Here is a 27752-nt window from a genome sequence, read left to right as displayed (position 1 = left end):
AATGCATACATCTTTGGCTTATGCAACAAGACAAAAAAAGCAATCAGCATTTATTAAATGATGAAAATACAATGACTAATGTACGTAATGCTTTAATTTAATATTTTTTCCTTGAATAGAAAAGTGCAGGTACTTTGGATGACGTTCAATGAGGGAAAACAATAATGTTAACAAAGAACTTAGATTGATTTTGTTGCATGATTATGGGGGGGTTCCAAATGCTTTCAGAAACATTGTATAAAAATAACAGAAAAACATAACAAACTATAACACAATGTGATACTGTGTACTCAGCCTGCTGCATTACTTCAATAAAAGCCCTAGATTAATTTGAGATGTATGATTTGAACGCTTAGTGAGGTTAATAAAAGCACTTAAATAAGTATTGAACAAACAGATGGAACAAAAATCCAGACTGAAACATCCACAAATCTGCAGTTACAGTACAAACCTAAAAAAAAAAGTTAATGGGACAGAGATTAAAAGACTTAAAGAAGTTTTTTCTACTTACAAAATTATATTAAGTAATATTGTGGCCACTGACATTCTGACTGACAAAAAGATCCTCATGCTCGGTCATCGTTTATAATGGGATGTGCTTTCATTAAAAACCATTAAGAAACTAAACTTTACAGATTCTCACCAGTGTTTAAAATCTTTGACACAAGAACCCTTTGAAGGACGCACATAAGTTAATTGTTAGGAACTACTGTATATAAATACCCCTTCAAATCTGACTTTCAATTTCATCATACCAAAAATATTCATAATAATCAGATCTAAATGGATTTCATAAAAAACAAAGGATGAGTAAAGTTATCGAATAAATACAGGGAAGACATACATGGATGTGACTTTATAGTGTTTGAGTGCAGATGATGTAGTGTGCGCAGTGTGTGTGTGTGTTTGTGTGTGTGTGTGATGGCCACAAGGTGGTGTTGTGCAAAGCTACAAGATGGCCAATGATCTGGGAAGAGAAGAGGACGACGATGGGAGACAGAAGAGCATTCATGTTTGCCTTCTGTCCACTTAATAGATCTTATAGCCAATATAGAGGAACGTTTAAAACAGTCTTCATAATATGAAGAATTGTCATAATAACAATACCTTCAATAATAATTTTATGATATCAAGAGTAGTAACAAGAAATGACAAAGTTCATCAGCTGAGGTTTTCAATGGCAGCCTCAAATGAGGAGTCTCCCGCTTCATAGTCTGTCGAGTCCACAAAAGTTCAATTTTTCATTTAGTTAAATAAGAGTTTGATGCCACCAGGACCGGCCTAAAACTACATACGTGTGTGAAAAAAGCCCAAATCCTCCCCCACCCCCAATTTGATCTCCCCCCACCCCATCTCCACTCATCTTTACCAAGAGTAGCTCATTTGCATTACAAAAGTTTTACTCTCCTTTATCCAGGTATTTCAGCGACACTTATCTGTCCTTTGATCCAACCCTATTTCCTTCCCTCTCACCGTCTCTCTCAGAGGCGAGTCTGGGCCTCGGGGACATAGATTTCGATGCTGTCCGCGCTCTCTGTGGCGGAGTTCTGGCGAAACGAGGCAGCCTTTTTAGCAGCCAGTAGACGCTTGCGTGCCTCATGTCTCTGCTTCTCTGCTGAGGCCGAAGAAGAGGTGGACGAGGAGTCTGTGCTCTTCTCGCGGCTCAGCGACGGTCGTACCTTACCAGGCTTCTTTGACGCTGGAGCGGCCTCCTTCTCCTCGTCCTGTAATGTTCGACAGAGGAGGAGAAAAGACGGATACAAGACAGTGAGAGAATGTAATATGGAGACTGTCTTCAAGAGGTTCTATTAGGCTAGGCAGGTTTGGCAGACAGGACTTTGACACAGACATTATGACAATGCTTATTGTTTTCGCTAAAGATTGAAATAACATTTAGTGGTTTTAGGTGATAAACAGAAAAAAACGCTGAAGGACAACCGACAAAGTACAGGCAAACATTGAGAAAAAATCGATTGAAATGGTAACATGATTTGATGGACATTTTGGATCAAACTTAGAGCACGATAAAAGGATCACAAGACACACAGTCAATGCACTTGCATTGCAAAGCGTCAGAAAGCAAGTGCACCTCAGATACATACACACACAAATATGTATAGAATAACAAACCACTGACCAAAGACAGACAGGGAGATAAATCAAATGACGGACACACAAACCAAGACATTTAAACAGAGAAGTAGTAAAAGCAAGACTGCATTCTGTCACATGAGCCAGTGCATCTTAGCCATGCTCCACTGCAACCAGCACAGAAAGTGACACATGCACGCTCAAAGCAGGGCTTGTCTTTCAAAAACACCCAAACGACAGCCCTCTTTGAGATTAATTTTTCCATGCATGCCTAAGGGGATCTCTCTGGCCTCTTTGTATTGGACTGGGAGGCCCTGTTAGAGTTCATCCCACGCAGGGGGAAGGAAGTAAAAAAGAGTGGGAGAAATGGTGGTGGTGGTGGTGGTGGGAGGAGAGAGGCCGGTTTCGGCGGCTTTCCTACCCCAGCCATGGCACTGGGCAGCAGGGGTGGGAAGTACCTTCCGCTCAGGGACTGACATGGCAGCCGCAGACAACATGGGCTGCCAGTCATTGGACTTGAGATGGTAGAGCTCATCGAATTTGAGGCTGATGTCCTCGATGGAGAGCTGCAGCAGGTCCCAGAAACCTGCCAGGTCCTGGGCTGTGGGCCGTGGGCTAGCATTCACATTCTGACGAAAAGAGGGAGAGAGGGAGGGTGAATATGAATGAACAATCAATGAGTGATGAGGAGAGACGACACAGTCACGTTGAAGTGTAGAATTATGAAATACAGTATACTGAAGACTAAACAGCATCACTTGATAAGGAAAAGGTTACGTTTGAGTTGATTGTGAGTGCAAACTAATGCCCTGTCTTTGAAACTGAAAACGTAACAATATCCACTGACTTTTATTCTGCTGTTTCGATGGGGTTGTAGGTCATCCTTTTTATCCAGCAATACAACCACCTTGGAATCAACTAGTCAGAACCCATTTCCCAGCTACAGGTCTATTTTACGTCTTGTTATGGGCTACCACGTGTTGCTCATCTTTCAGTGTGCATACTTTACTAGTGTGAAAAGGACATTTAAAGCTTAGCACATGGGCTATGGCTTCTGACAAGTCAGATGTGTCATTGGCCTTGAAGTTGCCGGAAAAACTAAATACAGAAAGGACCTGGTCTACTTTCAATGCATCCATGGCCAACAGCAGCAGAGATGGATCATGTACATCATAAAAAAAAACTAATCACCTAATATATAAAATTCTACTAAACGTAGTTTGGAAGATTTGGCAGGTAAAAACTGGGCTTCTACTTCTAAAAACACTTTGTCCTAGATGTGTCCTAGGTGGGTCAGCTTTAGTGGGTCACCACCATAACCACCCATCCCAGTTTTTGTTGGTCCTGGTTTGCAAAAAGTGTTTCTCATCGTCACATCCATCCTGCTAATGCAACTTAAGAAGCCAAGACTATGTGAAGAGATTGGTGCAAAACAGAAAGAGAAGCCAAAATCTGGCCAACAGTGACTACCTACAGTAGCTTCTGACTGAGAACTGAATTCCTCTTATTGTATCTTATTTTATTATATTGCATGTTTTTCTTCTTCTTTTTTTTGCTTTTCTTTAGGTGAGATTAGAGTAATGTTGGTTCAGGTGCAATACTACTTTCTCTGTTTAATACCTTATTAGGTGTAGACAGAGAAGAGAAAGGAAAAGACACACGACAAAATTCCCCAAGCCAGATCCATACCAGGGATGTTGTGTTTCATGGTCAGCCCCTCACATCCCAAGGAAATCAGGGTGTCTTGATAAATGTGTTCACTGGCAACTTATTACTGTACTACACCTCTGCACTGCATTACTTGACACTGTACCTGTGACAGATTTAAAAAAATCCTGGGTTCCAGTGGCAATTGGCCTTATTAACGCTTGAAAGCACTGCGGCCAATTTAACTCTTTGTTTTTATCCAGTGTGGCACTGTTGCATTTTGTCTGTTTGTTTGTTGGATTGATGTTTGTTAATTGTTGTCCAATGTCATCCATGTCACCAATGTTGTTTTTGTATTCCATCTCTTTTAAATTTAGTGTTTCCCCTACAACGGCACCCCCGCCCCCCTGGAAAACGTCAAGTTTATTTTATTTTATTTTCTATATAGCGCCAGTTCACAGCAGACGTTATTAAAGGACCCTCTTCCTTTAGAACAGGTCTATGCATTGTCCTCTTATTAAACAAACTATCTTTATTGCACAGTTGAGTTACTGCTAATGCAAACAGAACATTATACAGCTGCAGCTTCACATTAAAAGCTTTTAACTGGCCAAACGTGAGCTGTCTTTTATTTTGAAGAAAACCGCAGCGCCAGTCCCTGTCTATGGTCGCGATCAATGAGTCAGCGTGTCTTTAAGGTGGGACTTTTACACCGTAAAGTAAAGAGACAAATTTAAAAAGCTTGCAAGGCACAAGTAAGCTGCGGACACTGACCAGCGGGAGTGTGCAGCTTGAGCGTAACGTTAGCTTAGCATTACCCTGAAGCTGCGCTTTTCCACACACTGCAGTAGTCAGAGATGACGGAGAAATAACAGAACTTTGAAATCCTCCTGTTTCCCTAAAGTCACCGGTGTGGAAACATTTTTGCCTTCTCCGTGACTTCTGTAAACAAACAATGAACGGTAATGCACTGACGGGACTTCATGGTGCATTCAGGTGCACCTTTTGACCTGCGACAAGCGGTTTCCACAACAACAAACACAGGAACAGGTAGATGTCAGATGACAGAGATGCTTCTGTTTACTTAAAGGTGCCTTCTAGTCCTTCAGTTGCTGCTTTTAGCTGTTGCACATTTTTTGGAAAAGAAATGTAGTAGTTCTACAGATCATATATTTGCAAAGGTCCCATTACCTGCTGTATTTTTTTTATTAGAGCTTATTTATTTTATTATTTGAAAGGTGCCTTCAGTTGCGCGTTGTTAATCTGTTATTACTTTTAGACTACTTCACCTGTTACATTTTAAAAAGTAAGTTTTATCAATATTTATACTACTTTAATAGTTTTGGTTCAATAAAAAAAAAAGTTCCAAAAATGTTTCTGTATGCTGTGAATTATAGTTGTAAGGGAAAAAGAAATAAATCAGGGAACGGCCAAGCAATTTTTTGGCCTATCATTTCTGTCTCTGCATGGTCGCACGTTTGCCAGTGGACAGAGAGCATGCATCAGAAAATATCATGTATATAATATAATATAATGCCCACCGGGGACAATAAAGATCTATGATCTTGACTTGTCATCAAGGGCTGTTTTTTTACATATTCATCACTAGGGGGAGCCATCTCACAGCTCAATTCTTTTATCAAGCTGAATTCCTGACCAAAATAAATGATCACAACAGAGCTTTGTCCTTTTGAATACCATGAACCCGAACATGCTATATCTGCTTCACATAGCCAAATAAAACAAGCCTGCGTGTTGAGTCAGATACATTGAATTTTTGAATGTTAACCAAAAGAAAAGCAACCATTCGATATCCAGTGTAAAGACTTAACCCCTCACTTGTTTACAGCTCCCTCAATGTTTATCGTTAGCTCCATGCTATTTTCCATATTTAAGATGCTGCATCAATTATTGCAAATTATTGGTTCCGATTATGTTCTGAGTGAATGTAGAAAGCTGCTTGGCATATCTTCTGTCAAACCTCTTCTCTGGAGAGCTACCCCATATACATTGTGCAAAATATTAATGCAAGATTCAAGGGAATTACACACAGATACAGATCAGAAGGTTTAGTCAGTCAGCAGACAGTAGTATATGGTACACTGATATATCAATGCATGTGAAACATTCATTATTTATTTGGTTACTGAGGCTAAATCATTTCGTCACAGTAAAGCTTATATTGTGTAAATTGCACATAAACATAATATCATTTAACAGTGGCTTAAAGTAGACAGCTGATGTGGCTATGTGATGTTGAATTCTGAATCTTCTTGTGATGTGTCCTGTGGTGTGTTTCTTGCAACCTGAACCAAGCCTAGACAAAGTATATGGCTACATGTCTGGAATAGGTAATTTGTCACATACAGCTTTGGACTCGGTCTGGTTAAACTTTAATATCATCTTTTTAGAAATGTCTCCCTCTCTTTCCATGCTGACGACTTCTTAAGACCACTATGACAATACTTAACTGTATCTGCTCTTGTTGCAAGAACAGACATGTTCTGTTAAAAGTTTTTTTTTTCATGTACTGTTATGAATTTTTTTTTTGGAACAGGCAAAGAAGTTCTTAATTTACCAGCCATGATCATCTGGACAATAATTGGGAAGTTGAGCTTCATATCAAGTAACCGGTAAAACAGATGGCTTATTCATCTGAGATGCTGTAGTGTTATAGTGTCATGTGCCGGTAGTTGGCTACAATTTGTATAATGCCTTTTTTCAGTAAAACCCATCACCAGAGAGGAATGGCTTATTGTCTTAAAATAAGCTCCTTGTATATTTTTGCTGGTTGGCCACCATGTCTTATTCTGTGTAGGCTTAATATGTTGTGTATCATGGCTGTTCCCAGATTAGTCAGTTTTCATTTGTATGAAGCCTTTATTTATTTATTTTTAAATCGAGGCAAGGATATCTCTTATAATACAAAGTAGCTCAAACATAACATTTGGTTTGGTTTCATGTCCCTGCAGACCTGTAGAGTGGAAGCATCACAGTAAGACCTATACACACCAAGTTTTGTTCACACAGACCCCGGAACTGCTGGAACTTCTGGGACATAAGGAGCTGGGCACATCCGACCGCACTTCGAACTTTCCCCAGCACTGAAGAGAGAACAAAGAAAACAGATACTTTTTGACAACACACATGCATTTTTGACAGTTGTTTATCTCAGAGAAATCCTGTTATTCCAATTCCACACACCAAGGCCTATGCATATATCAAAGGTACAGCAAAATATATATTCAGTATATCTAGCCTGCTGCCTGTCGGTTGTCACTATGCTTTTCTGTTTCTGTATCAAAACTAGGACAAACATCTGCCCTGACAAAATTGTGACTCCTATCTGATAACTGGATTGCAAAGTTATGGCAATATGATTATAGTGTGGTGAGACCCAGCTCTGTAGTGAAGATTTGCCTCAGATTTAATACTGACTACTTTATTTTGAAAAAAGAAAACAAAACACATATGGACTAACAAAGACGCAAAGAGCCTGGATCATACACTGATGTGCTTCTGATATGAACATCCAAAGCCTTCCTACTGTTTGTTTGTGTGTATGTAAAGTGTATATTAATGTGTGTGCTCACTTGCTGATGTTGGAGCATTAATCTAATCTGGAAGTTTAATCAGTTCCAGAGTAGATTTGTGTAATTCTGGGGATTACAGGCCTGCTTGTGTGTGGTAACCCCAGGTATTACGGCCTCATCCCTTCCATGCTGAGTATGTCTGATAGAGTGATTGTAGGGCCTGAGGCAGAACCGTATAAGAGAGCAGAAACCTATAACAGAGCTCAACCACATGGTGAGGTCAGACAGCAACAGACCTCTGGAAGGAGGCTCAGGGTTCATTTAGAGAGCCTGCACATATTTGACTTCAGCAATGCTTTTAATGTACTCTTAGCTTTGTTCTGCTATTTCTGGGCCATACAACTTTTAGGATATGGACATGCATTATGCCAACCTAAAAGTAAACCTGCAATGTAATTGGATATTATTGTAATAATATCATACCATTCATACCATCACTTTTATATTCTAATTTTCTATTTGTTAGTGTATTTAAAAAATAGGAGCGCTGTGTATTTACACTCTGCTACAATCACCAGGATGGATGTTTGGCTTTTTTTATTGGTGGCCGAAAGTTGAAAACTGTTCTTGGGTAAAATGCTGCTCTCGCCACTTCTTGTCACTTTTACCCAGTTATCCAATCACAGTGGAGGATGGGCGGAACAATTATCACAAAGGCCAACCGTCACATCCTACATGTACAAGTCTCACAGACTGGCAGGTCCATCCTCTCTATCAACATAATTCAACCTTTTTACTTCTGCAGATTTTGCGTATCATAGCAACCAAACAAAACCAAAGCGTGTCAGCTGAAAATACACAGCTCCTCTAAAAGCGCACAAGGCCTTATGAAACACCAGTGATTGTGCCATTGACCAGAACAGCCTTACCCTCCTCTGAGAGCTGGTTGTCTTTGGTCTCCTGCTCCATCTGTTGGCACCAGCCTTCCATGCGTCCTGTCTCGGCCTGTAGCAGCTTCAGAAACCAGTGGCCGTCTCTCTTACACAGTGTTCCCCCTCCTCCGCTATGGGGAACACTACTGTTACTTCCATTCCCACTCTCCAGCCAAGGGTCTGGAGGTGGTAGAGACGAGGGGTCCAGTGCTGGGTCCAGACTTTCTGAGAAGGAGGAAGAGCTACTCCGTGTGGTGGAGCGTTTGAGGATCTGCCTGGGCGGTGGAGGTGAAGAGGTTTCACCAGTAGTGTCTCCATTGTCTAAGTAGTCCTGTCCAGGAGGGGAGCTCATTGATTGGCTGGCACTATTGACCATGACTTTCTTCTCGTTTTTGGCATTATTGATATGGGAGATGACAGGGATGTCCTGGGTGTCTGAGTCTGTTTCTTGTTTTGAGGCCATGCTACTAGAGCGACTAAGCCTGAAACAAAGGGGCGAGACTCACTGTTACAGATGGGCCTTTTCAATTTCAACAATTTTGCCAATTTAGTTTTATTTGTTCACTATTATGTGCACAACAGTGGACAAAGAAAACACTAAATTATTCAAGAATAATGTCTCTATTACTGGAACAAACACACAATGCTTTCGACACGGAGTCACTTCTGCTGGTCGATATAGATGGAAATTAACCAAATCGTGCACTCAGACAAGGTATCAACTGATCACTTATCAGTTGGAGTCTAGGTTCTTGTTTTCATACGGCAATGAATGCTGTCTGACTCAACATTATTTTTCATTTCTTAATTCAAGAAATGCTTAAAAGTAGTGATTCAGTCAGATAAGGCCATATTATGAGTGCTTCACTGAAGAATCTTAACCAATATCAGAGGAGAACAGCAGAAGACCGGAAAAGAACAGGATAAGCAGTTTAGGGATTGTCAACTATGTACAACACTGATAAAAACACAAGGAATGACAGTGTTAAGAATGAACAAGGCAACTTGTGATACATTGGTTATGTTGATAAAATATCAGTGAGGAGTAAAAAAAAAGTTGCTACATACAAAACACTCAATGCAGCATGCAAACATAAGAAAATCCAGGTGGAGGCTATGAGGAACTTCTTGGCATTCAAAACACCACAAGCACAGAATGCAAACTGCACTAGAATAACTTAGACATGGGTCTCAAATATGCAGTAAGCAGAAAAAAGTTTAAATAGTAACAGTTCAAACCAGGAATCTATTTTAACACCACCAATTAAACAAACATGGATAGTTTGTTTTTTTTTTTTTTTTACAGACAAAACACATTTACATTGCTTACACATCCACATAGCTTCTGTAAAGGGAAAGAATTGTCAGAGCAGTGTGTGTGGCTATAATATAAATTTCTCACGTTGTTACAAGGACAGGAAGAGGACTTACTGCCACCCGTCCTCCACCTGTACTCCAATTGACTGAAATTTGGCCAATGGCGGGGTCTCCTCCCGTGGAACTTCCTGAATACAATCAACCTTAACAAAGAAAGGTGAAATATATAAGTTAAATGACAAATTCTAATAACAGACCACATCAACATTATAAACATGAACTCAGTAACAACTAGAATCACTGCCTTGCGGTTGTATGCCTCTGCCGACCAGTCAAGTTGCAGTTTACATCAAAGTCTGTCCAGACCTAAATAATAATGTAGTTAAGACTTGGAATGAATTTAATAAAAAGGCATCAAGTGTATTCTTTTTGGAGAAACCTGAATGTTACATACACACCCAGTACAGAAGATCTAGACAATGACCACTGTTTCAAGATTAGAGTAACCAATTTAAGTATCCGACCAAATGTCTTTCCCTTTGTTCCTGAACTAAGGTGTTGAAAATTGGACAGAAACATTGATATAACAGTGAATCAAGTTCAACCTGGCTAACTTTAGGTATATAAGACTTATACGTATATACACTTAACAACAGAGGCATCCAACGTCTTTATAAATGCTATGATCTCCTCCCACAAAGCATACTGTTATGCTTGCTTGTGAGCAGCTTGTAAGACAACTCTGAAACTAATTTAGTCCCTTTATGCACAGACCCTAAAAAAAGGGAACTGTGTTGTACAATACAGACTTAGCAAGTTTGGGCAAACAATCTTCAGAGTCACACAATACTGGAACAGTCTTTCTATTGAAACAAGAGGGAGATCTAAATACTTAACCTTTAAACATAAACTTTAGAGATGGCTTAAAGCAAACCAAACCTGCAGTCATGTGGAATCATACAACCTCATCTCTGGTACTGCTTTTATATACATCTGCTACCTTTGTACTGTATTTTTGTATTGTACTGTAGTGTAGATAACATTCGGCCATTTGTAATAACCTGCTCAGGGATGACAGACGAAAATTAACTTATTAGCTAACTCTGGTACATTTATACTGTATTTAAGTGGAAACTGAGATGTTGATTAATGTGAACGGTTCCTGGCAAATCAATCAATCAATCAATCAATCAATCAATAAATAAATAGTGTCCTGATGTCACTTGTGTGAATTGTTGACATAATTAGCTAAATAAATCTTGAAATAGGACGGATGGACGGACGGAGAACTCAAATATATAATGCCTCTGGCCTTGGGTGTCACTGGCGTAGAGGCATTAAAATCTTGGAATGAATGATTCATAAACCCGTAATTCTAACTAGCATAAGTACAGTTGTTTTTCAGTTGATTTTCTAAGTAACCAAAAAAAAACGTCAGCAAAAATCTGTATAATTATTCAAGTGGTTTTGAATTAAGTGTCACGATTAATGATTACCATGATTCTGTTAATGTGCTGTGTGTGCAAAATGGAGAAAAGGGGTAATATTTTAACACACAGAGAACAGAAAGTTATGGTTGAGGGGGAATGCAAATACAGCCAACTCTAATGATAGAGGGATGTTCGCCCCAATGAGACCATAGGCTTGGAGCAATTTTTTGGGCATGATGTAACAAATTCAGACAGAGTCATACACCCGACGATTACTGTTAAAAATGTGGGGCTTCTAACTTAACTGGGTCAGTATGAGTTAATATTTGGCAACAAAACTGATCAACTGTACCAGCACAGGATAGTGCAACAGTCCCATTGCCTACCTGTATGCCAATGGAGGACAGTTTCCTCCTGGGTACTGGTGCCACTAAGGGCTCCTCTGCCACTAGATTCCCTTTGTTTAATACTGATTTCAGTGATTCATGCTGGACTACTGAGTCACTTGTCTCAGTGGAAGCATTAGTGGTGGTGGGCGCGATTGGCTCTCTCGGAATGGCGATGGGAGTGGGGATGATGTGTGGAGGGCGGGGAATACCCCGGGCCAGGCTGTTGGCACGGGTGCTGTCAAGGCTGTCGGAGGAGTTGCTTTGAGCGTGGCTTGACTGGCTGTTGACCTCCGACCTCCGGTCCTGTTGGTCCAGGTAGTTGTCCTGGGCTGACTCTGTGCTGCTCTGTACAGTCACAGAGATGTAGGGCTTGGAGGTGGTACGGGGCGGCACTGGTGGAGGAGCAGTCTTCTTACAGGTGGTTATGCATGAAGAGACTGAAGGAGAAAAGAGAGGGGGGGGAAACAAGGGGGAAAAACATGTGAAAGAGAAATAAGGGAAGAAGGATTAAAAATGACAGATGATAAAGCCTTCATGTCTCAGCAGAGTGAACCTTAAATGAGCAAACCCAACACAGAAGATATAAGTGGTACCTAAAACAGCCCACCATCAACATCATCCTAAGAGTTGACTAACAAGTTTTCTCAGCATGTCCATGTCAGGGCCTGTGTGTGACAGAAAAGCGCTAGTAGGTCACTGGGCAGTGCTTCATCCAGGGCTGGACATTCGTTTGTTGGGTAGGTATTTGGTTTTCAATTTTGGTAGTCAGATATTGTTCTTTTTTTAAAATAACACAATCCTTAAAAAAAAAGAATGCCTTTAATTAAACTGAAAGTCAAGTGTTGCAGCACAGTGTTTGCATTCTCAGTGTGAGAGTATGTTTTGCTGTCATTTACGGTCACTTTTCTTTTCTCTCAATCAGCAATTTCCACTAATATACTGTAAGATAAGATAGAAGATAAAAACAGTTTGCATATTGCCATTGAGCTGGCTTGCAGCCATGAATAACTGGATATCCGCTGTTGATTAGGACTGAAAATTGGTTGTATGACAACTTGTCAGGTTGCAATTTACATCCAAACTGTCCAGACTTACATAATGTAGCAAAAGGAATTTTAAAGGAATTCAATAAAAAGGTATTAAGTGTATGCATTATACACATCTTCAACCCGGAAGCACAGAAAATTGGTGTCAATTCAGTGTCTCACCAAATGTCTCCCCTTCTGTTCAGAGGCATAAAAATGCTATGTGGTCACAGGCCCTCATACTGTACATGAAAACACAGGGACGTTGTTGCACCAAAGCTGCAAGACCAGCAGAATCAGGAAAGCATCCTGTAAAGTGGAAAATCAAATTAAGCAGGACATTGAACAAACATACTGTTCCACGCAGGTGACTAAATTAAATTACACACACATACCACACTTCAAAGCCTTGATCATGAGACCATCTAACTCTGAAGTCTGAATGTGGTTAAGAAGTTGAGGGACATTTACCTGCACCACCCCTATTACCAGACCAAATATGCCATTATAGACAGGGTTCTTACACATTTTCTAAAGTCAACTTCAAGCCCTTTATTTAACATTTCAAAGTTTATTTTCAAGCGTTTCCAGCACCATACAGCTCTGGTATATTACATATTTGTGTAACATTTAATGACAGCATTCTATAGAAGGGTGAAAAAATCAAAGGAAAACAACTTTTCATGATTGAAAGGAGACTTGGCATCCAATATAACCTAATTTCAAGCAGTTTAAAGCACTTTATTCAAAATGTAAGCACTTTTCAAACCTTGACACCACATTCAAATTTAAGTGTTTTCAAGGTTTTCCAGCATCCGTAAGAGCCAGAGAAACCACTGCACAAAATCGATGCAATTGACCCTTCGCTAAGCCCCTCCCTAGAACAGCCACTGTCCCATCCTCTGTTAGCAGTGTGTGCTGCTGCTGCGTCTTCTGCCAAGCTTGAGATCAAGATGCCAGTGTGTTTTGTGCCAGAATGTCCACATCCCAGCAAGAACGGGTGTTCTTTCTTTCGATTCCTGTCAGACTGAAGACTAAGGCGACATGAAATGTAGTTATTCTCATTAGGCTTTTTCCAGAGCCTTTCACTGAACAATCTTACAATAAACTGTCAAACTCTTTACATGAAAAATGATCATTTAATTCCGCAAACATCATATAGGTTATCCAGGACAGATAATGGCTGGGGCCAGAAAATAATTGTTCCATTTCACTAGACACCAATGTAAATTTTTCGTGAGCTGAGGTGTGATTGGGTCTACTGGAACTATTACAGGGGTGGGACTTACCAGCCCTTTATTAATATGAAAGTTTGACAAGCCAAGCATTAACAAAGGGAGGTAGAACTTAGTGAAGGGTCTACCGGCAAAACTATACCGAAAATGAGTCAGCAGGGAGACGGGTACATCAGCTTTACCAATTTGGTATTACAGAAGAAAATCCTATCTAACTTCAGGAACCCTGTCTTATTTTAGTTCATCTCACTAACATCAGCTCCATGTAATCTAAGCTAAAGGTTGGCTAGCTGGCTGTGGCTTGGCTGCGTGGTATGAATCTGCCGGAGGTTGCTTTGTGACGTTGGCTAAGTCCCAGAGTGATTTGCAAACAGTAAGCTAGCGTTATTCTAAATATGATTGTGATTAATTTTACAGCATTATATCAACATGAAGCTAGTCCATCGCGTTCAGTCTAACTGTTTTATCTGGTAGTCGCTCGTCCCTATAGCATGTGAGCATGCGAGCAACAGGATGCGGACTGCAGTTCACTTACGACCACAGCTGCTGCTATAAAAGGTCTTTCTGAAAATTACATAGAGGGCCTTTAATGTTGGATTATTTTACAATGCTTAGTTTCATGGTCACATGGTAGCATATGTACAGGGTTAAAAATCTAAAGCTGAGCTCCTCACAGTTGGAACTTTTATGTGGGCTTACATTAAATCCACACAGTGTGAGTCCAGCACTCGACATAAAAACATGATTTTCTTTTTCTTGACTTAGTGAAACATCCCCAATTTTCCTCTTCCTGTCCGAACATCATTTCACTACCAGTAGAGCCACCTATCTTATCCATCAACTAAATCCATTGTCTGTGAAGAGATCAATGGATATGCCCTTTGCAGTCTGAAGTGTATGAGCAGAATTTCAGCCAGTGAAACAAACAGTGTATCAGAAGAGATCATGTTGGGTAGATAGATGGTTTCAAAATGCAAATAAAATAAACAATAGTCTAATGCAGATAGATTAGAAAAAGACTCAAAAGCTCTTCTTCAGCCTGTAGAAAATTCAAATAGTCTCGGATGCCTTCAATCAAAAGACCACAGAATCACCACATGCTGCATACACAGTAAATGCAGAGTGCAATGCTGGATGCCAAAACCTATAATCTAAACAGGGAATGTTCTTGTAACATTATGAAGCCTGTGGCTACTGCTATATGATCCCTCAAACAGATGCTTTATTTGACACCACACTAGAAAAGTACAGACAGGAGAGAAGGTTGGTATTTTGGGGGTGGGCAGAGAGAAATAAAGTTTGTTTAAATAAAAGTGGGTATGACAGCACAAGCGGCGTAATCAGCCTGTTATCAAATAGATTAAATAATCATGTAATTTGTGAATACAGAGTCTGTATTTGCTGTCTATGACATGTTTTGCCTACAAAAAGGTCTGAAGGTTCGCACCACTATCAGGAAATCAGTTGACAGTTAATAGCCTAATATTAACGTCAAATATGATTCCACCATATGAAACTATGGCAGAAGTATTAAGAGACTGCTGCCAGGGATATTAATTAAATTACATGGTTTTCCAATGAAATTACATGGTGTGTGCCTTAGGATACACTTAAAGACAGAACCATAATCTTTATACAAGTGGCATATTGTATATGTTGATGGACAAATTAAAAATGTATTTGAATGTGGAGTTGAACAGTCAATTATGGGACCATACTTTTCTGTAAAGCTCAGACATTGTGTACTAAGAGCCTGCACTGACAGAATGCATAATCACCAGATTTGATCATTTGCATCGGAGTAAATCTCTCATAAATACTGAGGTTGTAATAAATAGTCACAATTTCCTGTGGTGACATCTGAAAGGAAACTACATGACAGCATTTGATGACTGTGAGGCACTGCATGAAGCAAACATTGTTTATGCCTCGTGTTGCTGCACTGAGAGATGTGGTCATCAAGGATTTCGAAAAAGCCTTGCAGCAAACATGTGAGCTGCTGTGAAAACACTCAAACAAAAGGGTTGTTGTTCATTGTAATCCACGTCTTAACTTTATCTGTAATGTTTTTGCAACCTCACCTATCACAAAACTTGTATGACCTTACGCAACAAGCTCAGTTGAGTTGTCAAACTGTTCAGTCAGCTATTCCAGAGAATTACATCCGCCTGAACTACTGCACTATGACTGGCTCCAAGGTCCTCAGACCTGGTCTTTCTTTCAGAGTTTCTTTAAGAGTAATGAAGTGTTTTAATGGGTTTGCACCCCTGTTATTGCATGCAATATAATATTGATATGATATTTGACCAAAAGCATGCAGGCTGTGTTTAACTCAGTGGTTCGAAAAGTGTGTGGCTCTGTGGGGTGCAGAGGCATAGGGCATAACAGATAACAGATGGGGCGTGAGTAACTGGAGGGAAAATGTGATGCAGAATTTTTCACGGCAGAACAGTAACAAATCTGCACAATAGAAATTCAGAGTTCAGTCTGTAGGTTTTGGTTATGCCCGGGATGACCCACCCCCTGGGTGACATAGCAGCATTCAGAGTAAGTTATTAATAAGTTACACAAATAAGTTACACAAACAAAATGTTCTAGTAGCTTAGCATAATAAAGGATTTCCCTTTGATGATTCTACTAACCCAAAAACTATAGAACCCAGACAACAGTGGATTGCACAACCTTATCTAATAAAATTCTTATATTAACTGATATTGCAATTGCATTATGATTTACAGCATTATTCTCATTTTCATGGAATAATAATACAGTACTGTAATACTTAATTCAGGATGGTATTATGACACATATTTTGTGTTTAACAAAGATTGCACCCCCTGTGATTTGGATATTGCACTAGTTTTCATATTGCAACTTTGATAAAATTGCATTTAATTTTGCAGCCTAGTTGACACTATGCAAAAGTAGTGTTGAGACCTTTTTATCCTTGTCTTACCTTCAACCTACCTGAACTCCTACCTTCTACACCTGACTCATAGTCCAGGCTAGAGCTCAGATTTGTAAATGCTGGCCTCAGTCCGAAATGAGACTATAAACAGCAAACTGTTCTAAAGCACTTGAGGATACATTTCAATGAAGCCAAAACACTGACATCATCTGACTGTAAACAACGGAGATGACACCTAAACCACACCCAAATTGGACCATCTCCAGACCTTGGCTGTGACTTTATATCCAACACATCAACATTGCAAGAGACCTGCCACACTCGGATGTCCTCACTCACTCAGTAGGGTGCTTGGATTTCTTTAGCACCCTCAGCTGGCTCAACATTTGCTCCAATTTTTAAAAATGAAAACCACTTACCCAGTCTGCTAGTCAAAAGTTGTATCTGGCATCCACAAGAAAGATACATAGATATGTCAACCATAGCATCTTCATAATATCAAGAGCTGTCATTTGAGATGACAGATCTTGTCCAGTCTTGGCATGTTGCAACTGCAAGACTATCCGGATTATCCAGCGGCCTCTGACCACCATCCTTGCCTTAGGAGAACCTGCTGAGATGGCTTTTAACTGTTGTTTCTCATGACAGAGATAGATGCCGGGCAGAACATGTTTATTACTGTTGAGGCAGCTATGTGATGAATCGGCTCAACTCCTGCATCCCAGTCTGCAGGATAGCTGTCACTAACTGGGTGTGAGAGGGCATAGATGTGTGTGTTTCTGTGTTTGGACACCTGCCCTGCAGTTCTCCAAGTGTCACATCATGCTTTCATCATTCTGAACAGAATTCACCCTTAAGTCTTAATACCACAGAATCTGCTTTACTCACCAAAACAAGCTCTAAAATCATAACTGACAGATGCCACTGAGATTAAACAGGAGATAAAGTTGTAAAGCTGCTGGACACAATACATGGGCCTAGCCAATATTATCTGCCGATTTTAGCTTGTGACAAATACTGTATGGCTGGCGATGCTGTAACTGTTGGCCAATAGGTAACAAGAAACTGTGTTTTTTTGATGCAGACACAGTTTAACAATGGCATGCAAAGGACAACCACACAAGTGATCGGACAGGTTTTAAACAAGTTTGTAGTTTAACCATTATCCACTGCACATACTGTACTATGGCTGTTAGCTACTGGTTTTACCACATCACAAATCTCAGCAGCGAAACTGGTGAGTAACTGGTAATAGATTGTTCTATAGAAGGGAATTTAACAACAGAGAAAAGCAGACACTTTGTGCCAAAATGTTTGAGTGTAATCTTGAGTGGGCACTGAGTACTGCTGCCATCTGGACAGTGCTTCTGTTGTCCACTGCAAGACCTGGCTCAAGATGTGATTTTAAAGGCTGGAAAACAATCAGCTGCATGAAGCTACAGCAGTTTCCAACAACCCCATGACTGTTTTCCACTCACCCTCTCACCAGTGGAAGCAATTCACTGCATACTAAGAGATTATATCTTGGCTGAAATACTCACAAACTGAGAGAAAAGCCACGAATATAGGCACTTTTGGTCAACCTTTATGTGCTAGAACCCACACAGGCTTTTCCTCTCTGTTAATAACATTTCACTGTTTGCCATGGAAAGATAACTAACTAACCACAGTTCCCACAATGACATCACTGCTGGAAGAACAACATATTTTTAGACCCTGAAATCCAAGATCAGGTTTAAAAAATATTTTGTCTCATCATTACAGAAATTCATATTGTCAGTAATATTGTGTATGTAATTTCCTCCCCAAAGTCAGAATATTGTACAGATGATATGAAAGTAAAATAGTCAATAGGAACAGACTTGGGTCTGAAATCTATGTTCAAACAGTCTCAATAACTGTGGGGCATATGAGAGAAGCAGGGTGACAGTTTAGGTCCCTCTTTCTTTAGCCTTATAAAGTCGGTTATTATGCTAAACTATTCACCAGCAGCAATCACTTTTAAGCTGAATGGTTGAGGTGGTGCTGTTCTGAGGTCAGTTGGAGCTGGACAAGAAGCAGGGACAATGAAAGACAAAGGGCAGATAGGGATGCTCTATTAAACGGTCTAGTAATGCTTGCCAAGTTTCCCGTTGCCTGCCAGTTGACCCATCTGTATTGTTTAATCAATTAACAGCCACAAGAGATAGACAGCCTTGCCTTGAAACCTACCACAACCTTAACAAAGCCACTATTCCTGTCATATTAATGCTTTCAACAACAGCAAAACTACAAAACTGTACAGCCTTTGTATTGAATGTGACACCACGTGGGCCCAAATATCCCCCCCCCCCCCATGAAGGCCAATTTTCCGTTTCAGCAAGCAAAAAGAAGCAGCTTTTCTGAAATGTAGGCGGCTATAGGGCCATCCAAACAACTACATATTACTTGTCCTCATGCAGTTACAACACACCCACTTCTTCTGACTCCCACGGTGGACCATACATAGTAGGAATATGCTTTGTCGATGTCAGCAACCGAGCACTCTGTACTGAACACATATGGAATATTCAATATTAAAATACAGCGCATCAAGCGTACCACTGAAAGTATGATGGGTGAAAAAACATATCAATGAGGGAGGAAGCTGGAATCCATCAGATGTTAATCTCAGAGCTTGGAGATCATGACAAATTGATGATAGTGGTGTTTCTCCTAATTCCTACACACCGTTGTTGTAGCTTTAGATTCGTTTGCATCTAACTTTTTATTTACCACAATTGAACATGTTAGACAAATGAGCCATTCCCCTGAAATGTACAGTATTTAGATGTTAACTGAGTGCTGAAAGTCAATTTCAGTAAACAGATGAGACAGACACAATGGGGTGACTTGAGTAGTTGGAGTCAAGAGTAAATGTTGTGTGTGAGCAAGATTGCTGGATTAATACTGTATTAAAATATAATAATAATTATTATTATTATTATCATCATTATTATTATCAAAGATAGTGTGGCTGCTCGTAGGGGGATTGTTGGGTCTCTGTTTATCATGAATAAGTCATAGTGTGTGTTCTTGAACTACACTATACTGTGAGATAACGTGTCCTGAGATAACTTGCTATGATTTGGCACTATAAATAAAATCTAATTGAATCATAGCTAATATTAATCAATGCTTCTCACCTGCTGAGAAAATTTCAACATATTGTCAATATCACATCCACACAGTGATGTAAGACTGTCGGATCCCAGATGCTCAGAGAGTCGTTTAAGCTTTGGTCTTGGTAGAAAAAATGCTAAATATGAGCAAGAATATTTTCTTATCAATCTTATAATATTCTTTGAAAAGTTTTATATTCATAAATGTGAATTTGCCAAAGTAATATCTCACTTTAATGTGTGAAAAGAAAGAAATGGTGTTATACTGTATATTAAGACAATTACTTCATAAAAAAACATCAAAACTGTAAGATTGTGCTTCCTATTTAATGTTTTCAAACGACTCCGGGCATGTTTTATGTTGTTTATTTTTTTGATTGTTTATTTTTTGCTTTTCTACTTGTGTATTCTTTTTTTACATTTCTGTAATTTTTTAACATCTATTTAAAAAAAAGTTAGGTATTATCGTTTTTTCTCATTTGTAATGAAAACCAGGTTGAAATAAGATGTTAAAAAGGTTACAAATTGCAAGTTTCTGTCAACGGTTAAACTGCATCCATTCACAAAACATCTAGGCTACTAACGTTTGTAACTGAAATATCACTGTGCAGAAAGCACTATTTACGTTAACGCTACAAAAGATAACAGTTAAAATACTCACGCTGCTGTCAGGCTCACGCAATTAAACAGCACAGCGGTGTCTTGAGTTAATTTAGATTATTTTCAGGGCAGCTGTGACCGGAGTCCACACCCACTGTCCCTGTCAGGACTGTGGAGATGGAGCAGAGAAGCCGGGGGTTTGGTTGCCTTTTGTTTGTGTCTCTGGGCTCCAGGGAGGCGTGGTGGCGGCTACTGATGCCTCCAGGGTCGCCTGGGATATTCAAACTCCAATGTTAGATTATTTTACCTAAAAGTGATCATGGTGCACAATAAAGCGCTTTTGATACGCTGTTTCATAACAACGTTACTGCAGTAGATTTCCTTTTTTGGTGACACAGTTTTAGTTTTCCAAAAATAAACTCTATGCTCTATATTGAGGCTATTTATTGAATAGCAGGAAGTAAAATCCTCAAAACAAGTCAGAGGAAAACAATCAGATCCGGATTTACAAAGAGGAGAAAGGGGGTTTTCAGCTTTATGTGCATATAACTTGTCTTTACGTATTCCCAAAATAGCCATTACCACTAGTTGTCAAAATGTGTGGACGTGCCGAAACACAGGAAAAGAAAATTCAGATTATCCTGATTTTCCGCAATGTCAGAATGGAAACTGAAAGATTCTACTGGTATGAAGGCAGCATATACTAAAGTCTATTCAGAAGATTATGTAGAAGAGCACCACATGGTGGATACTCAAGGTAATACCTATGGGTAATACCAAGTAGATGTACATATATCCATGCTCTTATTTTGAATTTGGGGAGCAGTCAGATGTCAACAACCAGTACAAAGCGTTTTGGCCTAATGCTGGTCATCATCACAAACAGTCACATTTTTTCTGCGGTAGCAAATTCAACATCAAGTGTAACAAGCAGATTGTGCTGCTGTGTCCTGTAATCATTGCAACGACAACCAAAGCTCCACGGGCCAACAGTGTATCATTTTTGATCAAGTTTAACTCAATAGTTTTGATTTATTAGTCCTTGAAGTGGTATCTTAAATACATATTTTTTAGGGTAGAGGAGCTGATTTTAATTTGTTACCTGTGTGTGTGGGTAGGATGCGTTGTCTGTCTTTCCCCAAACGTTGAAGAAAAATTGCAAGCTGTTTCTCCTTTGGGGCTTTGTCCAAGCCAGTGGCTATCAGGTAAGAGCCAAACTGTTCTTTCCATGTCTTCCACTGTGTAGAAAGGCCGTCTAGCATGGGCAAAAGAGGCTGTGTATGAGCTAAAAATGCCTGTGTGTGCATGTTGGTGGACTAGTGTCCCACCATGAACCAAGGCTATAAAGAGTATTCACAGAAATGTAATGGGAAATACAAATCAAGCCAGTAGTTAGGCCCATTTTTCTGGATCGCTCTCACAACTTTGCAAAAATCATCAAAGCTTAATAATCAAATAAATAACCCAAACAGATTATGCACTATATATTGTTTATGTTATGAAGAAATCATCCAGTGCTCAGCTGCAACATATAACACAGCATCATAAGAACTCAGATTCCCAAGTCATGGTTTATGAAGTTGAATAAATTAATTTGCAAGAAATGTATCATCAGTTTTTCAGACAGTGACTCACCAGTGCTGGTGCTGTAGGTGCGAACAGTGGTGTCAATTGGAGGCGGTGAGCAGCCTGAGTCCATTGATGCTGTGTCGTCATCTTGGGAACAGCCAGCCTGGATGGCTCTCAGGTAGCTGTGGCTGCGGGATCGGAAGCATGTTGGCATGGGCAGGTCTAGAGGCTCTGGGTTGTCCTGAGATTGGGAACGGGAATCTCTGAATGTGGACTCAGAGCTGCGGTCCTCATAATGATGACTCATTTCCAGGTCCCGTAGCTAGAGGTAGAAAAGGACCAGATTAGCAAAGACAGTAGCCATAACAGTACTGCATGAGTGGGTTCATTTTGATCACAGTAGCAGTTCTCGGCATTGGAGGGGGCCACCAACTCCGCTATTCTGACTGTTTCTGTGAATGGCTTTCTCCATTCTTGTGATGGGATTCGAGAAAAAGGCACAAAAAGGTTAAAAAGTTCAAGTGTGTGGCAGATACAAGGTACAATTAGCACTAGCACAGAGTTCAGCGCTCTTCAACCCCAGTGAAACCAGTGTTACTCCCCCTGCTCCCCTTCATGCTGAGTTTCTGGAAGGGCTGTCATTTCATCTATATAAGAACTGTCAATTTACAGAGAACAAAAGAAGTTCCAAGGCAAGAGACATCACTTTGAAATGTTTTTAAGTATGCTTTATACAGCAACTGTTCTGAGACTTCTTTTGAAGAGTAAGAACCAGCCTTTGCCGATGATGTGTTTCGTATTCTGTTGATTGACAGAATCAGCCTGAGTAGGAGTCAAAAATGTGTTTGTAGCAAAGTTATTTTGACGGTTCACTGACTGGTAACATAAGCTTACAAAGCGTGGGTGCACACAAGAACACAAAAGAAAAAGAAGCAGAGAATTTACACCTACAAAAATTTTGGATTCATGTTAAATTTGGGGGATTTTTACCTGCTATGAATGAATTTAGCTTGAGAAAATATATCAAATCATACAACCTGATCTCAACAAGGCTAAATTATAACGCACATTTACTGGGTTCGGTATGCTGCTGAGCATGCAGATCAAAGCCATAAATTCACATATCGGACGTATTCGTTGCAAAGCAGTGACCTGTCAGGAGATTGGATATAAATCCTGCACTAATAGCCTGCACTGCCTCTTTTGACTAGTTCATTGAAAAAGATCAGAGCCACCCCACATAAGTGTTTATCATCTCAGTGACCTTGTCAGTGGGAGGTTAATAGCGCTTATAAGTAGATAAGTAAGTAGTGGGTTAAGTAGATAAATTAGACTCAAAACTACCGATGCCATTCATTTGAAAAATAGATACATTTGAAAAATAGAGATTTTTTGTTCACATGAAGCTCATATTATTACTGTCATTCAAGCTGTATCTGTGAAAATGCAAATTATACTACGGAAATGAGTATTAGTGGCTCAAAGCAGACAAAGAGGTTTTTGAAACTGACTGATTTAAATATAGAGAATTTACTTGGAGCTAAGTCATCTAGATTTTGAGCAAGTACAATTGTATTCTTAACTAATGAGAAAAATGTTTGCTGAGCTAATGAGGGCAAGAGAGACACGATCCGACGGAAGCAGATTCTTTATTTGGCCTCTGACAAGCTCATTTTATGAAATCCCTGTCCGGCATGTCCAGGCAACTACTGACCTGTTCCAAGCAGCTACGTCTGCCCAAGGTGCTGCAAGCCTGGCTGAAGTCATCATCATCCCAGTGTGGCAAAGATGAGACTGTACCCCCGATGCAGTCTAGGTTGTCCAAGCTGCGGTTATTGGAGAGCTCTCTGAGAGATGGAAGACAGCTGGAAAGAGATGAGAGGAAAAACAAGATAAAAGAGATGTGTTAAGGATGTGAATTATAAGGAGGAAAAGACGACGCCAGGAGAACATAAGGACATATTCAGGGAAAGAGTGGAAAAACGGTTGGTGTTATAAAGATATGATGGCAGGAAGGCAGACGGGAAAATGAAAATGAACGATCAGCAAAACCAGGACTTGAATGAGAGATAAAAGAATACTGATACTGTAAGGTTGTAAGGTTGACCCCTTTCATTTCCACTTTAATTTATGAGTCATTGTGAATTCAAATCTCGACTCTTCCAATTTCATAAAATTTTGGCATGAGTCGTTGTAGCATCTGAGCATGCAAAGCCAGTGATGTCAGGCGACGCATGTACACAGCTCTCTGTGCCATCATGGTTCCAAAGACAAAGAACAGGTTTAAGTTTTACCAAAACAGCAGCTTGTAAGTCATGTTTTTACATATTTTTTGTTGGCACAGAGTGATAGTAACATAACAGTAAGCTGCCATGACATGGTCAATGGACACAGATGTCCCCTCATTCCCTCATTTCAATAGTGTCAAGCTCAGCTACTTTTCACCTAAAAGCACCGGGCAGATGGTATTTACAAGCTTAAGGGAGGTTGGCAGTTGTTGGCAGCAGGGCATGAATTTGGCATTTGGAGTTGCCACTGACTTTACAGGCATCTGAGGGGGGCAATGCAAAGTCATTGAGTGTAAATGATCCAATTGGACAAAAGCGTTTTGCATCGCACTCCTGAGACATTGCTTATAGACCTATCACTGACCTGCTCGTTGACCTGCCCAGTTGGTGCAGAGAGGACACACTGTGGAGTGGAGACCACAGGGCATCCAGCTCCCCCTGCAACAAGGTGTAATCCAGGGTTCTACTGCTCACGCCAATCAGGGTGGAGCAGACAGGAAGAGAATGGGGATGGATGGTCAGGGATTGGCAGGGGGAGTAGGGTTAGTCATTCAAGGGATGAATAAATCCTTAGTTTTTTAAAACACAGACTATGCCCTCTCATTTTGTCTGAATGTCTTACATCAACACTCCATCTCTGATCCTACCAGAAATAAGCCCACTGTAAAAATGTGTTTGCATATAGTGTGGCACTGATATTTTGATGCCGCAACCTCCAAAAGTAAGGATCACTGTCACAAAAAAACAAACAAAACAAAAGCAAGAGCTGCTTTATCACAAACTTCTTGAAGTTTTCATTCTCTGGAGCTCCTGTGGTGAATGTCAAGAGTCGATCATATACAACTTTAAGCTTTAAAACCAAGGTAGAATTACAAAACAGTCTTAACATTTATAGAAATGTAAAAAAATATGAATGCAATTTATTTAATGAAAAGCCACAGTCAACTAAGCTATGTCCCACTGTGCCTGTATCACATATTGTGCAATATGTCTGCTTCAGAAAGCATGTAATTTAAAGACAACTGAGGCGCAATGCCAGTCAGTCGGAGAGATGAGGCTGATTTGTGGCGATTTACTGGTTGAGTGGAAATAGAAGTCAGTGTCATATTCTGTATGAACTACAGTACACTGATGTAGTCTGTATACTCATAGGCTTTGTGGGTCCAATAGTAGGAAGGAAAATCACAGCCTTAGGTGTGGTAGTAAGGTTGGCATGTGGAGGGCAACAGGTAGTGTGACACCACTTAATTATATGCGTGAGTAAGCGCAGCATGGACTGTGTGCACTTGTGTCTGCATGTTGTATGCATTTGTATTTCCCTGCATACCGTCATGGTGAGGCTGCACGTGGTAGTTCCTTTCATGTACACACAGAAAAGTGTGGCTAATTATTTTCTTTTGTTTGTTGAAAGTTGTGCCAATCAGTATTTATATCTGTGTTCTTACGAGTGTTGGGATGTGCTCTGAACACCTTTTATAACTACCCATTTTATAGGGCCCAAACAGTATATTTAATTTCAAGTATAGTCACATTCAGGATATAAAACATGTTTATTTCTCAACCGATTGTGGTTGAAAAGAAAGGTTGTTCTTACAAATGTTACTGATGTAAACAAACTATTAAAGCATCAGAAAACTTTAATATCTCAGATTCATAATTGTCCAATGTTAGTCTCTTTATTAAAAAGACCCATACCTGTCTCAATGCAGGTTGCAATCTGGTATTTTGAATTTCAATCAAGGGCCCACATTGGTTTACATGTAAATCCTAGATTGTACCTTTAACATTCTCGGTCTGTTCACTTACTTGCGTGGTGGTAGCTGGTCGCTCAGAGACTGCTGCGTAGCCCTGAGGTAGCTCTGGCGACGAGCCGCTGTTTTCGGCGAGGGCTTGGGGCTTCCATCTGAGTCCTCGCTGTCTTCCATGTCCCCCATGGCCTTCACATAGCTACCACTGCGCATTCGCCGACATGGGATTTCATTGGCGCCCCCGCTGCGGCCTAATGTGCTACTCCAATCAGCCTACAGACAGCATAAAGTGGACAATTGTTAGTTTTTTAACCATCAATGTCATCCCTTTACCATGGTATTTTAGCTCTTGATACTTTTAGATTTTTTTTAACCTACACATGGCAATAGGAATTTTAAAGAGTTCAGTTTACTCACCCTTCGTCCAACCTGCAGGTAGTTGCAGGTTAGTTCAGGTTGGCAGGATTTGGATTTAAGCATGGACCTGTCCAGTGTAGCTGAGCCCTTCTGGATCACGTGTCTCGGCTGGCCCATGGTCAGTGTGGACCAGGAACCTCCTTTCATATAGTCATTATCATTTATTACCATTCTTCCTGCTCCACCTAGGCCATCACCTCCTCCACCCCCAGGCCCAGTAAGTGTCTGATACTTCATGTCATTGCTGCTTTTGGAGGAGCTAATAGTGTTGTAGCCGCTGTGGATATATCTGGTTTGGCCCCCCTGACTGTCATGGCCAGTCGGGCGCCCCAGAGTCATCATGGCCATGGTGTTATGGTAGCTGCTCAAATCGCTGCTCTCCAAATCATCTGAGCTCCAGTAGCCTGACATGTTGGAGCGTGGTCGTCGCTTGGCAGTTGCCTCTGATTTTGTACCACGATCTTTACTTTTGGATCTGCGATTCTGCTTCCCTCCGTCTTCAGTGCCGGACGAGCCTCCTCCACTGCCAGTTGAACGTCCATTGACATTTCCTTTCATATTGTGACTCTCCAGTGATTGGGACTTTGCAAAGAGCTTCTGCACTGAGTGCAGCATGTAACGGATGCGACCAGGACTGTCTGTGCGCTGCTTGGCGGCAGCAACAGCAGACGTTCGATGAAACTGCAACGTGCTGAATCCGTCACGGCCTCCAGGTAGCTGCTTATCAAACTCCAAGAGACTGGATGGTGCCTGGTTCTTGGTCATATGATGTGATATAGTTGCTGAGCCGCTCGTAATCATAGGTGTCCGTCCACTCAGCCCAGCCATACCCATACCCATACCCATACCCATACCCATACCCATACCCATTCCTGTACCCATTCCCGTTCCCATGCCCATGCCCATGGACATGGACGTGCCCATGGTCCCTGTACTTATACCCCCGATGCTGTCTCTAGGTGGGGAGAAGTCAGACTGGTCGTAGGAGTTGTAGTGAATCCTGGGGAAGGTGCTGCTGTTGGACAGCTGGTTGTTGAGGGGTAGCATGCATTCTGGTGGAAGAGAACCTGGGTTGGCTGAGGGATAGTGTTGGGGATCCATGGTGCCATAGTGGTCCATTGTGGGACTTAGCAAGTAAGGACTGCGTGGGAGGGTGCTGGTCTTCTGAGAGTAGAGGGCCTCTGGATGGCCCGAGGAAGGTTCGCAGGAGTCAGACAGGTGTCTGTTGCGGTTAGTCCCCAACCCTTTCATTGTGGCGAGGAGGTCCGACCTACTAGAAGGCCCCCAGGCCAAGTAGAGATGACTGATGACCTTGAAGCTGATTCCTAGAAAACCGAGACAAACAGGACAGAAAGACGCAAGAGAGAGGGAAGAGGTTTAGAACTGGTTAACATAGTACTGTACAAAACACTACAGGCATACACATTCAAACTCGCCTATCAGCTCAGCCACACAAACACGCCCACTCGTGTGCCACACCAGA

The 27752-nt window shown here is 40.7% G+C and overlaps 1 protein-coding gene across 1 annotated transcript; it reads right to left on the bottom strand.

Annotated features, from left to right (window-relative positions):
* Positions 1 to 1383: 1383 nt before the first annotated feature.
* dlgap4b (discs, large homolog-associated protein 4b) lies at positions 1384 to 27520 on the bottom strand (the record flags this gene model as incomplete). Its single annotated transcript, XM_083939762.1, has 12 exons — positions 1384 to 1724; positions 2550 to 2720; positions 6751 to 6842; positions 8201 to 8685; positions 9635 to 9723; positions 11337 to 11776; positions 21350 to 21502; positions 21883 to 22138; positions 23531 to 23681; positions 24469 to 24567; positions 25911 to 26125; positions 26270 to 27520. The coding sequence occupies 12 exons, from the start codon at positions 27518 to 27520 to the stop codon at positions 1482 to 1484; spliced, it is 3645 nt and encodes a 1214-aa protein (XP_083795888.1). The 3' UTR covers positions 1384 to 1481.
* Between the last annotated feature and the right edge of the window lie 232 nt (positions 27521 to 27752).

Source organism: Echiichthys vipera (assembly GCF_963691815.1).
Source record: "Echiichthys vipera genome assembly, chromosome: X".
Lineage (NCBI taxonomy): Eukaryota > Metazoa > Chordata > Actinopteri > Perciformes > Trachinidae > Echiichthys > Echiichthys vipera.
The sequence above is the reverse complement of the archived record's forward strand: the minus strand, read 5'-3'. Positions and strand labels throughout refer to the sequence as shown.